Below are 13,952 nucleotides of genomic sequence, written 5' to 3'. Positions count from 1 at the left end.
TTAGTTCTGAAGTGGCTTTTGAAAACTCATGTTGAAAGCCATGCACTGGAACCTAGCTGCGTGTTCAGCACAACTAGTCGAATCAGACCTCGCCGCCCATGAAAACCCTTGAATCTTGCTCTTCCACCCCTCGTCTTCGTTGTAAGGATACGCGGGTGCCCAGCTCATTGTGCCGGCACACAGGTAGCACGGTCCGTGCTTTTCCCAGTCTGGAAGCTTGAAGGCCAGCCCTACGTGGCTCAATGATCTCGGCCCTAAATGCTCGGAACGGCTTCGCATTTCAGAAATCGCATGAAGCCGTACAGCAAGATTTTGCTCCTCTGTTGGTGAGGAGATCTTGAGTTGTTGTAGTCTTTCGTTCTCGATATGCTGAAGGGTGTTTCTTGCGGATGTCGCGTATGGCGAGTAGGGACCAAGCTGGACTTTTCGGGCTCCCATTGTGATTTCCCGGACGTCATTCGGCACAGGGGCCTTGAACCGCCACTGAGGGTTGTTCACGCCGAAAACGAGTTGGGCGGTGTTTGGTCTTCGATAAATAGCAGCGAAAACCATGCTGGGCCTGCCATTTGAAGCCCTCAGAAAACATTCGCGCGAGATTTCGGGCGTCTGCTCATAGATTTCTTCCGGAATTCCGAAAGGCTTTCTCTTTTGAAAAGAGACTCAGGTTTGTTAGCGATGAGTAAATTCGGTAGATGAAATAAAAGACTTACGTAGTGTTTCTCGATCGGACATCTTTTCGAGCAATGTCTTCTTATCTCTGTACTCGAATTCGAAGAAGAGTCGGTGCAACAGCTCATATGGACAGGCTGTTGGTACGAGTGCGCCTTCTTTGGGTGCTGCTGCATCGATCGTCCAACCTGCGTCTTTGGCCGCTGAGTCAAGAGTACCAAGGCAGAGACGAAGTTCGGCCATGGCTTTCCGAGCTTTGTCAACCACAGATTTCGTTGATGGAATGTGCATGTGATCGGATAGAAGGGAGCAGATTTGGGCGTGGGGTTCAATCATGAAATAGAAAGCGTAATGATGAACACTTCGAACAAACTCTGCGGTTGTATCTCTCCATTCGTATGCCAAGAAATTAGAAAGCACAAAAGTTTTGACATCAACTCTTAAGGCTAAAGCCGCGTCTGTAAAGATTTTGAGGTCTCTTATTGAACGAGATGCGTCGAAGAGCTCGGCTGTATGCCTCGGCGTTGGCCTTCTAGCAGCGCAATATTTGACCAGTGAAAACGGTTCAGCCATTGTTCAAAGATGGGTAGGATGACTAGATTGGCACTAGAAAGGTTAACAAGAATGCAGCCCTTCCATCCTGAACTTATAGCCATCGACAGCGTTTGCCTAAGAAAGAGAATTGCAAAGACCAAGCAACAAGGGGCAATCAAGTCAGTCTAGCTTGGTGACAAAGCTCATATCACACAAAGTTGAAAGGTTTGATTCTCTGACCTAGGCCTCACAGATGCTTCCTTTCACCCTTCACTTGAATCATTTGATCCCAATGAAAGTTCCTGAGTACTCTTCTGAAGTGGTGATTCTGGACATTTCTGACTTGTTGAGACATACAAATGCTGCCCATGACACCTCCGCTTGGTGTTGTGTCGGGTGTTCCCTAATGTTGTTAACAAAGGTCAGAAGAGCATCGCCAGCTAAGGTGCGACACTGGCAATTGCAGACCGCAGCGGCAGCTTGTGGCAAACATTCGGAGAACGATGCACAATCGCATGTACAGGCTGGGTGTCAACTTTTTGTAAATTCGTTGCTCGTCTGTAAGAAGCTGGCGCAGACAGCCGCAACCAAGGTCTGTTGCCCGGCGTAGCGTCTTGCGAATCATAACGTTGGCAGAGTCCGTGTTTCTCCCAACATGAGGTATGCTTGAAGAAAGCTCGGGGATGTGTGTTTTTCTGTCTGTCCGGGAGACGACGCGCGCGAAGACGCGTCAAAACACCACACACGCAACCTGCCGAACAAACCACCAAATGACGTCAACTCCAGGCGGTTCCTTTACTCCTCCTGGTCGATGCAAGCTGGTAGGTAGGTAGGTAGCAAATAGAAGCTCATTCTACAGTAGAGACTTCATTGGCCGAATGTCAAATCGGTTTCTGCATGGCGTTAGCGCTGTCCAAGCTACACAAGTTGGTTGGTCCGCCCAACAGATCCCGCCCGACCATGCCAAATCTGGCATAGCAGGTTTTTGACTCATCCTATCATTTTGTGCTCACGGTGTATAAAGGCGGCCGCTTTCTCCCGACGCCAGGCTCAACATCAACCCTTCTCTCTCGTCACGATGCCTCAAAATCCGCGTTGGGCAGAGATACAAGCTCATCTGACGAGAAACTCACATTTGGACACATGGGAAATACTCCACCAATTTGTACCGGACCCTGTCGAGAGAAAAGCATACTTGGATGAGGTCACTTTGGGACAAAGTGGTGAGGATCTTAGGTCTTCTTACATCCCAATCACGCGCGACTTTTTTGTCAGAACTTTTGAAAATCTCGCTTTCTTCTCCTTCGAAACCTCTCATGAGTACGCCCAATTGGACAACGGTATCGATCAGAATGCTGTCCCCTGGGTGCCTTTGGGCTCCACTGAGAATGCGCTTTACCGGCTCCATCCTGAATTTGATGGCCTTCTCACCCACAGAGAATCAACGCGCCAATCCGAACCTGGCCAATTCCTGGGAGTTAACACTAATGTCGCACCCAGGACTGGAACTCGGCGCAACCAGCAGCTCTCAGAGGCGTCTATGGATTCTGTGGAATCAGATGACGTTGGGAACAACTGCTTTGTGGCCCACCAGCTCGGCGAACTAATGTACAAGTCGCGCCGCAGAAAAAATCTTCGTCCCTCCGAAGAAGGCGAAAGATACAGAAAAGAGGATTACTGGAACAAGACGGGATTCTTTGTCGTCGCCCAACTCTCATCTTCCGGCATTGCTGAGCGCCTTTACCTCGTTGTGGACAGCTTTCCGCAGCGAGACGATGGATCTCGCCCCCTTATCGACCACGACGACTGGGGATACCTTCCTCCAGAACCTCGTTCCAAGCAATTTTCATGCGCCAAGCTCAAGGGGCCCCCCTTCCTTCTCACAGGCAGAAGTTTCGACACCCCATTCGCCCTAGAATCTGTGCACGAAGACCCGGTCGAGTTGGTGCGCGTGAAGAAAACAAACATGGGAGATCGATTAATACCAGAGACTGTTCATCACGAGAGCGGGTGAGTTTGAAGGCTGCATGGCCAGAGTATGACATAGTGCTGATGAATTTCCTGGCAGTAATGTGCAACGCCGACCGTGATCCAGGACAAGTCGACTCCCTTGGCGTTTCTACCTTTCCATGTCAAGATTCCATCGCCTATTCTTTGCACGGATTGATTTGTGTTTTGGACGCGGACTTGGCCGATGGACTGTCGTCAACTGGGACGCAGCGGCAGGATTCGGAGGAGGCAGGGAGGCAAAGTCGGGGTGTGGGACTCGGCTGTTGAGCACTTCCTTCCTGAGACGACCCATCTAGGCAATCGATTCCTTTGCTCCTTCAACAGCATGCTCGCTAGACTGTATCCACGCTTCTTTGTTGAATACGACAGACAGCTCTCATGGTAAAACTAACGGCCGCTGCTTTTCTGACAACCTCCCTCGATAGGACCTAGGAGCTTGTGGTTTCGTCGAAAGTGAAGGAAGTGAAGCGACGGCGACGGCGAGGCGCACAGTCTCCCTCAGAAGGCGCGGGAAGACGTGCCAGCACTGCCTCCGAGCGAAAAGCAAGGAACAATCATGACAACGGCAGACAGGCCGCAAGCACTCCTGCTGTTGACTTCTTTCTGATCGCAAACGACAGGCTGCAGTAATCGATGTTGCCTCATTGTTTCCAAAGCGTCCCGGGAAATTACCAACATTTCCATGGACACTGTCGTCGTCACCACGCCGCCCTCTCTCCCCTTCACCTGCCCGAGACTTGAAGCCGACGCAATCGACCGTGGCCATCGCCATTTGCTCACGTTCCTCCGCCACCGGCAACGGAGGCCCAACACGCAGTGGGTGTCTCATCCGGTGCACCGCTCCCACGGCTCCCTCCATTCCAGTCCCAAAGCATCGAAGACCTTCTTCTCAGCATCCACCCAGCTGCCCTCGATTCCATCAGGACCTTCCAGCAACAGGACTTGTCCCGTCAGACGATCTCTTAATCCGCTGCTGTCAAACTTCCAGTTCTTTTCGTTCTTAACGTAACGCCTAAGATCTCGCTCAAACGTGGTGTCGCCCGTCCAGCCCAAGACGGCGCAGCCCATGGTGCGCCATGGAGACACGATAATGTCGACGCGACGATGAGGATTGGGGTTCTTTGCTTTTGGATTTCTGGCCAAGTCGGCCTCTCGCATGTCCCATTGCGGATCCTGCCACACCACCAGCGCCTTGTCCAATGAGTCGAATCCACCCGCCGCACTCCCAGTGTTGATGAATGGCAGGGTGGCCTGCCCGCGGGTCGAATTCGCCGTGCTGAGCAAAAGTGTGTGTGTTATCCACCCTTCCTCCTCCAGGCCCTCTATAAGATCGGTGACGAGGTCCTGCGTACATTCGAGCTGTCGATGGGACACAATAATATCCACGTCCCCTGGATCCGTTTTCCCACGACGGTATCCACCGACTAGGGCGATCTCGACGCCCTCTCCGCGTAGGCGCATTGCGTGCGTGCGAATGGTGGCAGCAATCGACTCGACTTCGGAATGAGGGACTGGCTCTTGAAATTCGTTGTAGTATTTGACGCCGATCTGTTGCACCCGCGACAAGGTGCTCCAGCCGTGCTCAACCACGTCGTCAATCTCGCACCAGCCGAGATCGAGCAAGAAGTTGCGCGCGGTCGTGGCGCCCACGCCCCAAATGCCGTGGAAGAGGCGCAAGACTTTCATCTCTGGGTCGGATTCAGCAGCTCGCACCGCTGCCAATGCTCGTTTTCCTTCTTCCTCGTGACTGTCGCGCCATTCTTGCCAGAGCCCGACAATTTTGCCGTCGCAGCCAGGCAAGCGAGCAACTTCGTTCGCTGACCGGAGCTTGTACGGATACGCGGCTAGTGCCGCAATGCTAGTGCTATAAGCACGTACACCAATCTCGTCCCCTGTCAGTGCCCTCGCAAGCCGAATCTGTTTTAGTTGATTGATGAAGGTCGCGTTAGGCGGGTCGGCGGGCGTTGCGCGCTCGCAAGCGTACTTTTTTCGTTGCTTGACCCACGCTGGAAGTGGAGGAAGGTCTTTGCCATCGTTACTGCTGGAGCCCTCATGTTCACTGGTAGTTTTGTGAAGGAGTCTAGATTTCCAGGTGGCAGGCTGGGATGAAGAGGCAAATCTGCGGTTACTGAAACGAGTTGAACTACTGCCCATGAATCCTGCTCTACGTTGCTTTGGAGAAGTCTCGCTGGAGGCATCGGCCTTTGCACGGTCCAGGATACTTTGGCCCGTTTTGGCTGTTTGATTGCTACCTCGTGAGCTCGGGGAGGCTGGTATTACAATTGGGGCCTTTGAAGCGTAAGGTGCTTGGAAAGGTGGAGTGGCGGACGGCGGTTCTGTTGGCTTTCCTTCGTAGACGAGGTAGTCTTTCATAGGAAGTAACTTGCCTGTTCGGGACGAGTTATCGATCCAATCCATTTTGATAACCCTGATTTGGTTACTGTCGAACAGTTCCGCAGAGGCCCCATTTCCTGCTGAGGATGGCACAACAGCCGATGGGGACGAGCGCCCTGAGCCAGCGGACCTGCTGGGTCTGGTTGGCGGAGCTTCAGCTTTGTCTTCCGTCGACGAGTCTCCTCTGCTTGAATGGTCTTCAATCTTGCGGCGTTTCTGAGGCGGTCCTCGGGGCTCTGGATCCAGAATTGAGGACTCGGTGTTAGCCGGCGTCGCTTCTCTTGTAAAGAGCTTGCGACTTCTTAGCTCCAGCTGAGCTCTCCTCTTCGTCCCAACTTTCCCAATGACAATCTTGGCCTCTCGTATGTCGTACGTCATCCTGGCGCCATGTTCGGCGAGTTTGTCCTCCAGTTCATGGAGATCATCAACAGTCAAATGGGTTGGAAGCACGAAAACCGGAGGCAAGCTACTCAAATCTAGCTGAGATTGAGGCCTTTGAGAGCTGGATGCCAAAGTAGGAGATGAGGACAGAGGAGAAGAGGCCATAGCATAAGAAAATCATGAAGACTTGTGAGTCTGCATAGACACGGTCGCTCGTGGGGCATACGCTCGCGCTGTTTGACAAGCTTCATTTATGAGCAGTAGAGAAGAGAAGTAAGACAAATAAAACGCTCCCGCTTAGGACCAAGCCTGTTTGGGCCGTCATGATATCGATGAAGACGGGGAGATGGAGTTGGACAAAACCGATGAGAAGCCGCGACAGGCTTCGCTTAAGCAAGGCTTATGTCATCCCCGAGGCATCCCTCGCTGGACGCGCCCAACCAAGACGCACGCGTCTCTTCCACTCCACTCTGGCTGCATCCACAACCTCATCCTTCCCTGTGTCCTCTGACTCGCGCGCAAATATTTTTTGACGTCAATTAGTGAAGAGCGTGCAGCTACTACCAAGTCTTGAATTCTGCTGTATTTACTCGTCTACGCGAATCTAGCTGGTCCTCAGCAGGAAGTTGAACTTCCCAGCCGTGTACATTGTTCCGGCGAAAAGCAGGCTGACAGCGCTCCACCAGATCGTGTTTTTGCTCACCTGCGTCTCTTCTACCACCCTGCCGATCTTCAATTCTTCACCGACCAAATCCGCTCCGGACCCTTCCACGACGTAGTCGTTCCACTTGACCTTTTCAACATTCTTTTGGTACTCGACTACGGTGCCGCTCCAGTTATTGGTGATTCGTCCATCTTTCGTCTTATACCAGCTGGAGCAATTTGGATCCGCGAAGGTCGACTTGCCGAGCCGATTCTGCAGCTCAGCGTTGAATGCCCTGACAATTTCTGGCTCGGGCTTAATCGCCAATGTCTTCCCTTTCCTTCGAGCATTCAGGACAGTCTTGACCATTCCGGCGATATAACGAGACTGCGCTTCAATCATTAAGACGACGCTGTTGTGACCAAGATTCGTGTTCGGCCCGTACAACATGCCGAAGTTTGGTAGGCTTTCGACGGTGATGCCAAAATACCTACGTATGATTAGCACATCGCCCCAGTCTACAGCATTGTTCGTCAAGATTTACGCCTGAGGCCCATCCTGCCAAACATCAGACAGGGAGCGGCCTTCCGACCCCCAAATTTTGATCGGATACATGAATTGTACGGACCTACACCACAAGGTCGAATTCCTGGTGGTCACCACCTTCTACCTCAATTCCATTGTTCGTCACACGACTGATGTGTCTGGTTTCAAGGTGAACACGCGGATTGGCGAACGATTTGAACCAGTCGTCGGAGAATATTATGCGTTTACAACCCGGAGAGTATTTGGGAGTCAACTTGTCCCACAAATCCGGTCGATGGGGCAAATCGCGCTTGAGCATCATTTGAAATTGGTCCTTGACGAATTGCGAGCCCAAGGACCAAGGGTTGTAGTAACCCTCATGGGCTTCCTCCCTCGAATCCATGATGATGGCTCTTTTTCTCCATCGGTACGGGGGGCACTAGCGGTATAGTGCGCGCCTGTACGCTGGGATCGCAGCATCGCCTCGCGGAAGTAGCCAATTTGCTTGACGTTGGAAAATAGTAAGTGAAGAAACAACCTTTGCGACTTCAGGGATGAGTTGAACAGCGCTTGCACCTGGGAAACAGTCAGGAATCGGTTTGAATCACTTCAGTGAGACTTACCGTTTCCTATCACGGCGACGCGCTTGCCTCGCAAGTCATAACTCCAATCCCACCTTGCCGAATGCATTGATTTGCCTTCAAAATCATTCATGCCAGGAACGGTGGGATACTGTGGCACGTTGAGCTAACCGACTGCGGAGACCAGGAAGTCGAATGAGATGGTGTAGTTTTCCACAAACTCTCGATCCTTTTCGCCGGCGACTCGCACGGTCGTCCTCCATTTCATGGCAAAGTCGTCCCATTGTGCTTACTCCACAACTGTGTTCAAGCGCATGTGCCGAAAGAGGTCCCACTTTCTGGCGATGTTCTCGAGGTATTCCTATGATGGTCAGCTCTTTTCTAGACATGAGGTTTGACGTGTTGTACTTGAAGTTCCTCTTGTCCAGGATGCGTCCTTGTCCAGTACGGGTTTTGTTCGAATGAGAACGAGTATAGATGGCTCCATACTACTTTGGTAAGTAACGGCTGGCAGATGGGTCATTCGAAAAGACCTACTGTCGCAGCAACACCCAGGGTATTTATTTTCCCGCCTTCGAGGTCAGTCCAAAGTTTCTAGTGCTGTCAAAACATCCTTACCAAGTTCCACCGCATCCACTACCTTTCTCAATAATGACAAAGTTGCGACAACTACTCCGTTTGATCAAGTCTATCGCCATGCAAAGACCTAAACGCTTGATTAGCGTTTCGCAACACGTCTTTAAAAGTCTCATTCTTACCAGACATTCCAGCGCCGATTATGACCAAAGCAGCCTGCATATGGTCCTTATTGCCCACAGGCACTTCGGGCCATGGTTTCGGTTCCACCATTGCGAAGGTTGGCGGATGGTGCGACACAGATGTAGACGCATTGGAAGAGCGCGACGACTCTATAAAACAAACGACGCGCCAACGGATATACCAGTTCAGGCGCTGCCTAATCCCTGTCAAGAAGCAAGGATATCACGGTGCGAGGTTCTCGGTCATTATCCGAGACCGACTTGGTGTCCACTTTCGACAACTCTTGCGGTCCACAGTTCGCCAACACCAAGAAGTGAGATTGGGGAGAACCTTGCAATCAAAGAGGTATCAACATGATCGACTAGTAAACGCATGACATTGGACACGCATCTGGAATTCGCACAAAATCCCAACACCGTTACCGTTCTGGGTAGTCTTGGCCGCACAGGCCAGTCACCTAGGAGACCCTGGAGATGGTGAAGCACCCAGTTCTTGCTGCGGAGGGGCGCTAAAGCCGTTTGACTAGTAGACCTTTTGCAATTCCCGAGAAAGACTGCCGCTGGCATCTATGATAGGCGCATTATCACGATGCGCGTGCGACCACGCTGCTGTTGACTTTGCAGAATCAGCGCGCAACTTGCACACAAGGATAGACAGAGTGGGATCAAGCAGATGGAGCCAAAATGGAACACAAGAAAAACGGACAAGATGCCATGAGAAGCTTGCGTGCTCATGCAAATATACGTCTGACGTACACGTGCATGCTTTTGCGCCGCCGCAACGGAGAGTTCCGAGTACCCGTTTGGCGACGCGTTTGGCGACGATTTTGGCACTCAGTAACGACTACCGCTTTGGGAAGTGACTCAGCAGGCGCCTACAAAACCAGGCCCACCCAGCTCCACAACAATATACCTCACTCCCAGTCAGTCTTTACTCTAAACAATACGAGTCTATCCCCTTTTCAGTTAATTGTTCTTCAACGAGGCAGTAATGCAGTCAAGCTTCAGTAATGACGTTCGACTATTTTCGGCGACGTGGTGGGATTCCCTGCTCCCAGAAATCCGCCCGACGAACTCCCCTTGAGATCGAGAGCCTCGGTTATTCCCAGATATCCACATAGTCCATGACGTACCGTGCGGACCCTCCCGTCTGGATATGCACATTGCATCAATCAAGAGATGGGAAACCGGTTCATGTGGTGGAGGCCATTTTCAAGAAGAAAATAATTGAGGCCTACGTGGTGGGTGAGTTGAAGTCGTTGTAAGCTTGAAACCAAGTCTAAAACAGGTGTATAGCCAGCAGGGAAGCAACAACCTCTTCGAGACCGAGACCAAATCGTTTCCGTCACGGAGCCGCTAACAGCGCGGCAGTACAACGCTTGATAGAAGCTTCAAATGCTAGCGCGAAGGGCTTGTCGTTTCATGCGAGAACATCATGCCAATCGAGCTTGCGATGTGACTACATCTCTTTGGCGTGTCTCGGCATGCCAACACACGGACACGGAGGTCCGAAACCCCGATGTCCCTGCGCAGAGGGTTCTGTCCTCGATGAACGTTGGAAGTTGCAACAGGGAGCAGGGGAGTATTCAGAGATTGTTTATGTTTTTACTTTCGTGGCTCAACATAACGAGAAGATCGGAAAACGAAAAGAAACACTCAAAAACCCTGATCGCGATGCCACTGCTCCTCCCAGCCAGGGAAATAGGGGTATTCTTCCAACGTATGCACCTCCCAATCCTCCGGAACGAGGCCCTTCTCGATCTGCTCCTTCTCGTACGCCTTCAATGCCGGATGTGTAACGTGCTCGGTATGCCAGGTGTTCTTGTACTTCATCAGGTTCTCCTTTCCTTCCTTCAAAACCTTGAGCACGAGGGAGGGGATGTAGGGCTCCTCGCGGAACTTGGTGACGGGGGTGAAGACGGCCTTGAAGTTGAAAACGACGGCACCCGAAAGGGGCAGCCTGCGCAGCGTCTGCCAGTCTACGCGCAGGTGGACGCGCGAAATGTCCAAGGTCGGGTCTTGAACGTCGCGGTATGCCTCGTGCGGGTCGCCGGCGGGCATGTACAGCGGCTGATCGACTTCGAGACCCCAAGAGCCGCGCTGGATCGCCTTGTCCGTCGGTTTCTTGGCGAAGTATCTGGATAGACTTGTCAGAAAAGCTTCGATTGTTTCCAGAATGGATGCCGAGACTTGCCTGTCCATGGAAAAGGCCATCTTCTCCTTGTAGTCGGGAATGTGCTCGTGGATCGCGTCTAACCGCAGGCCCGCCTTGGATCCCAAGTCCCACCCCAGCGAGCTGCAAACGACGCCGCAGCGCAGGAAGTAGAAGCCCGTCTTGGGGTCTCTCATGACAATGGCAAAGTCTTCGGGCACGTTGTTCATGAGAACCTCAAGGGGCTTTTCCTTTTTCAAGTCTGCCTTTGTCTTGAGGATTCCGTTGTAAAACACCATATTTTTCTTATCGAGCCAGAAGTATTGCGGGTATCTGTGGACGAGGAATTCGAGAACCATCTCCATGACTTCTTTGCATGCCAGCTCGCCGCCTGGCAGACAGTCGAGCACTCGTTTCCCGACCCTGGCGTAGATTTCCTGCCGTTGCTTGATGCGTTCGGCGTAAGTGTCTTCGAGCTCCAGCCAAAAGTCGTTGTCCAATTTGCTAAGAGCTGCGCGCAGTCAGAAAAAAAAAGATCGAAGCAGACCAAAGCTTGAGACTTACACATGGTCTGATGATAGGCCCAGCGGAACGGCCTGTATGGTCGCGGCTTCGCCTTGTTGATGTCAAACTCGGGCCACGGTTTCGGCAGCGGAACGCCGCTCAGCTTTTCGTAGTCGGGAAAGTCGCCCAGCGCCTTGATCTCGTCAGAAGAGAAGCCAGTAGCGGTGTACACAGTCCGGTCCGTGGTCAATATGTTTTCATCCAACGCCTGAGGAGTCATTTTGCTCGGCTCCTCAGCCAACGTGTGCACTGGCTTTCCCAATTTTTCGGACAGAGCTGGCGCCGAGTCGAGCTCGGCAAGTACGAAGCGGCGCGATGGGGGAAAAGTGGTCGAGTAGTCTGGCTTGGCAGCATTGCTGTTGTTGGCTTTCTTTTCCGGCGACAGTGACCGTGGGGGAGTGCCGGCACTGGAATTGCGCCGCCGACTGATTCCAAGCCGGTAAAGAAGGATGTTGCGTTGCTTTTGGCCTGATGCAAAGTATACCGCTGACGAGAAGAGGAAGGCCAGGCCCAGCGCAAGAAGCAAGAAGCCGCCCATGGTGTCCCGCGACAGAGGGAACGCGTTTGTTGGAGTTTGAGTAAGACCAGACACTGCTGCAAGAGCCTCCTAGATCGACTGAGGCGAGGTGAGACTGAGAGCGATCATGTAGTTTCCGAGTTCAAGTCTATGTACCGGGCAACGCTGCGTGCGCCGACAGTTCTCTTATCGTTGCGGGATGCGGGGCGTTGGAGAAGGCACAAGATACGACCGAGGGGCAACTTGCAAAAAGGGAAAGTAAATCGGGTCGAATGACAGACATGCTTCTGGGCTTTCCGCAGAGGGTATGTAGACAAGATATCGACAAGGAAACGCGGGCGTGGATTTGCTATCCGCAAAAGGGCCAACCGCCATAGTTGTCCCTCTAGCACACCCGCGTCCCCATTGGGCCTAGTTGCCAATGACGGCGCTAAACCGCGTTTGGTATACATTTCCCCCGGATCTCGCTCTGCTCCAAAATCATCGCCCGTGACTTGGACACCAAAGGCCGCCTGCTTCTGCTTCTGCTTCCAGGTTGTCTGCGGCTGGCTGGCTGGCTGGCTGTCCCTCTCTTATCTCGAGGCCTCCGACCCGTTCGACTGCAATCCCTCGAATTGCCGCAAATGGCCAAAAATCCCGCCGTCGCTGTACCTATACAGCGTCTCAAACCGGACCCTTTCCAGCTTGATGTCATCACCAGCAAACACAGCCTCCTGCATACGGCGCAAACAAAGTTGCCGCAGCCTTATCGATTGGTCACAAGCGTCCTGTGGCTTGACCGTTCGTGATATGACGCCACCCGACCGCTTTGACCAAGCCACTCAGGCTCCCCGAGTCGACGCACCATGAAACTGCCCTCACGTCTACCAAGAGACGCGAGAGCCAGCTCAGAAACCGGTCGTTGACCTGACCTTCGCAACCAACAATGCCTCTGCGCCGTTCGAGACTCCCGCCACCTCTCGCCTCGCCCAAAAAAAAAAAAAAGAAGAAGAAAAAAAAGACGCCATTGTGGATCTGAACCGGATACCATGGAAGAGTGGAGACGACAGCGCAAGCGCTCACCGCGAGAAGCTCGTTCCCCCTTGAAAAGCGTCGCTCTGCGCCTCCTCGCCCGCGACTTGTTTCCTCCCTGATCTTTGATATCGCGTGCTTAGAAAAACGGTACTGTGGTGTTTTTTTGACGCCTGTCCATCATTCGCGTGACGGACGAGACAATTTCCATCTGAGCACGCGAAACCCCATCATGCACTCGGCATCAGTTGTACCCCCGTCTTTTCTGGACAACGAGAAACCAGTTTTCCACTTCAATTCGAGTCTGCCAGACGTTGCACCCGTATCCCGCGAGCCGTTTCTGTCGCCACTTTTACCGCCAACGCAGCAAGAATATGTCAAAGAGCAAGTCCCCTTTCACCGGCTCGAACTTTTGCCAGAGACCGACTGTCACGACTGCTCCATCGACGCAATCGTGCCGAAACAGCCCTCCGAATCCCGCGTCTTTGGCTCCATCCTGCGCCTCAAGGATGTTCGTTTCCTCAGCACGCAAGCCATGGGCCAGGGTGTGGTGATTGGAGCGGTCAAGATTGCCCACGCCCTCGAGCGAGCGCGGCGCCTTTTGTTCAAACGCGATTTTCAAGAGCGACGACGTGCCCGCAAGTTTGTGGCCGCCGCCGCGATGCCAGACGACAGCATCCCGGTTGTTGCCACATTTGAGCTTACGCCTTTCGAGCCGCCACAGCAGACGCCGCCAGCAGCAGCATTTCCGGACGAGGAGCAGCAGCAGGATGCCGATGCGTCGTGCATGAGTCAGTCGCCGGCGAAGCGCAGCACGCTTGTCGAGCTCTTTGCCGGCAAGAGACCACCGCGCAGAGACTCGGTTATGGACCTTGGATTCGAGCTTGCCGACCTGCACGAGCGTGTACCGCCGCTAGACACGCAGGGTGATTGAGCCATGTGGAGATGGGCCACAATGCCAATTTCTGATCGAAATGTCGAAAAATGTCGCATTCTTTCCCTGGATAACAAAGACTATCTTGGCCTGTATGGAAGAGTCTGAACGTCTTGCCATTTTCTTTCCCGACTGACCATCCCGTGGTGTACCTGTGGTCTCCTTGGATGAATGCCCAAGTAGTCGATGTCGAATCGCTCCGCAGGCCATGTTCTGCAAACGGCTGGCTATTTTCCTCGCCTTGCGGTCCTTCTCGTCTTTGTACATCCTGCTAAGGAT

At 52.8% G+C, this 13,952-nt stretch overlaps 6 protein-coding genes across 6 annotated transcripts; 2 read left to right on the top strand and 4 right to left on the bottom strand.

Annotated features, from left to right (window-relative positions):
• On the bottom strand, positions 1 to 1,242 carry IWZ02DRAFT_514419 (uncharacterized protein; the record flags this gene model as incomplete). Its single annotated transcript, XM_066770613.1, has 2 exons — positions 1 to 659; positions 711 to 1,242. The coding sequence occupies 2 exons, from the start codon at positions 1,240 to 1,242 to the stop codon at positions 1 to 3; spliced, it is 1,191 nt and encodes a 396-aa protein (XP_066625250.1).
• Positions 1,243 to 2,158: 916 nt separating this feature from the next.
• On the top strand, positions 2,159 to 3,307 carry IWZ02DRAFT_181013 (uncharacterized protein). Its single transcript, XM_066762289.1, has one exon. It carries the CDS (start codon positions 2,282 to 2,284, stop codon positions 3,215 to 3,217), a length of 936 nt encoding a protein of 311 aa, XP_066625249.1. The 5' UTR covers positions 2,159 to 2,281; the 3' UTR covers positions 3,218 to 3,307.
• Positions 3,308 to 3,759: 452 nt separating this feature from the next.
• IWZ02DRAFT_181033 (uncharacterized protein) lies at positions 3,760 to 6,323 on the bottom strand. The gene has a single exon (XM_066762290.1). The coding sequence runs from the start codon at positions 6,151 to 6,153 to the stop codon at positions 4,039 to 4,041; it is 2,115 nt and encodes a 704-aa protein (XP_066625248.1). The 5' UTR covers positions 6,154 to 6,323; the 3' UTR covers positions 3,760 to 4,038.
• A 269-nt stretch (positions 6,324 to 6,592) lies between these two features.
• IWZ02DRAFT_468054 (cyclohexanone monooxygenase) lies at positions 6,593 to 8,586 on the bottom strand (the record flags this gene model as incomplete). Its single annotated transcript, XM_066768603.1, has 10 exons — positions 6,593 to 7,121; positions 7,264 to 7,595; positions 7,695 to 7,732; positions 7,780 to 7,888; positions 7,913 to 7,994; positions 8,031 to 8,098; positions 8,146 to 8,225; positions 8,275 to 8,309; positions 8,356 to 8,443; positions 8,496 to 8,586. The coding sequence occupies 10 exons, from the start codon at positions 8,584 to 8,586 to the stop codon at positions 6,593 to 6,595; spliced, it is 1,452 nt and encodes a 483-aa protein (XP_066625247.1).
• Positions 8,587 to 10,151: 1,565 nt separating this feature from the next.
• Positions 10,152 to 11,749, bottom strand: IWZ02DRAFT_468053 (uncharacterized protein; the record flags this gene model as incomplete). Its single annotated transcript, XM_066768602.1, has 3 exons — positions 10,152 to 10,632; positions 10,690 to 11,158; positions 11,212 to 11,749. The coding sequence occupies 3 exons, from the start codon at positions 11,747 to 11,749 to the stop codon at positions 10,152 to 10,154; spliced, it is 1,488 nt and encodes a 495-aa protein (XP_066625246.1).
• Positions 11,750 to 12,971: 1,222 nt separating this feature from the next.
• IWZ02DRAFT_488213 (uncharacterized protein) lies at positions 12,972 to 13,673 on the top strand (the record flags this gene model as incomplete). The annotated part of the gene is made up of 1 exon (XM_066769440.1): positions 12,972 to 13,673. The coding sequence occupies one exon, from the start codon at positions 12,972 to 12,974 to the stop codon at positions 13,671 to 13,673; it is 702 nt and encodes a 233-aa protein (XP_066625245.1).
• Positions 13,674 to 13,952: the final 279 nt, after the last annotated feature.

Source organism: Phyllosticta citriasiana, assembly GCF_038021145.1.
Source record: "Phyllosticta citriasiana strain CBS 120426 chromosome Unknown IWZ02scaffold_3, whole genome shotgun sequence".
NCBI lineage: Eukaryota > Fungi > Ascomycota > Dothideomycetes > Botryosphaeriales > Phyllostictaceae > Phyllosticta > Phyllosticta citriasiana.
Note: the sequence above shows the minus strand (reverse complement) of the source record. Positions and strands in the feature narration are given on the sequence as shown.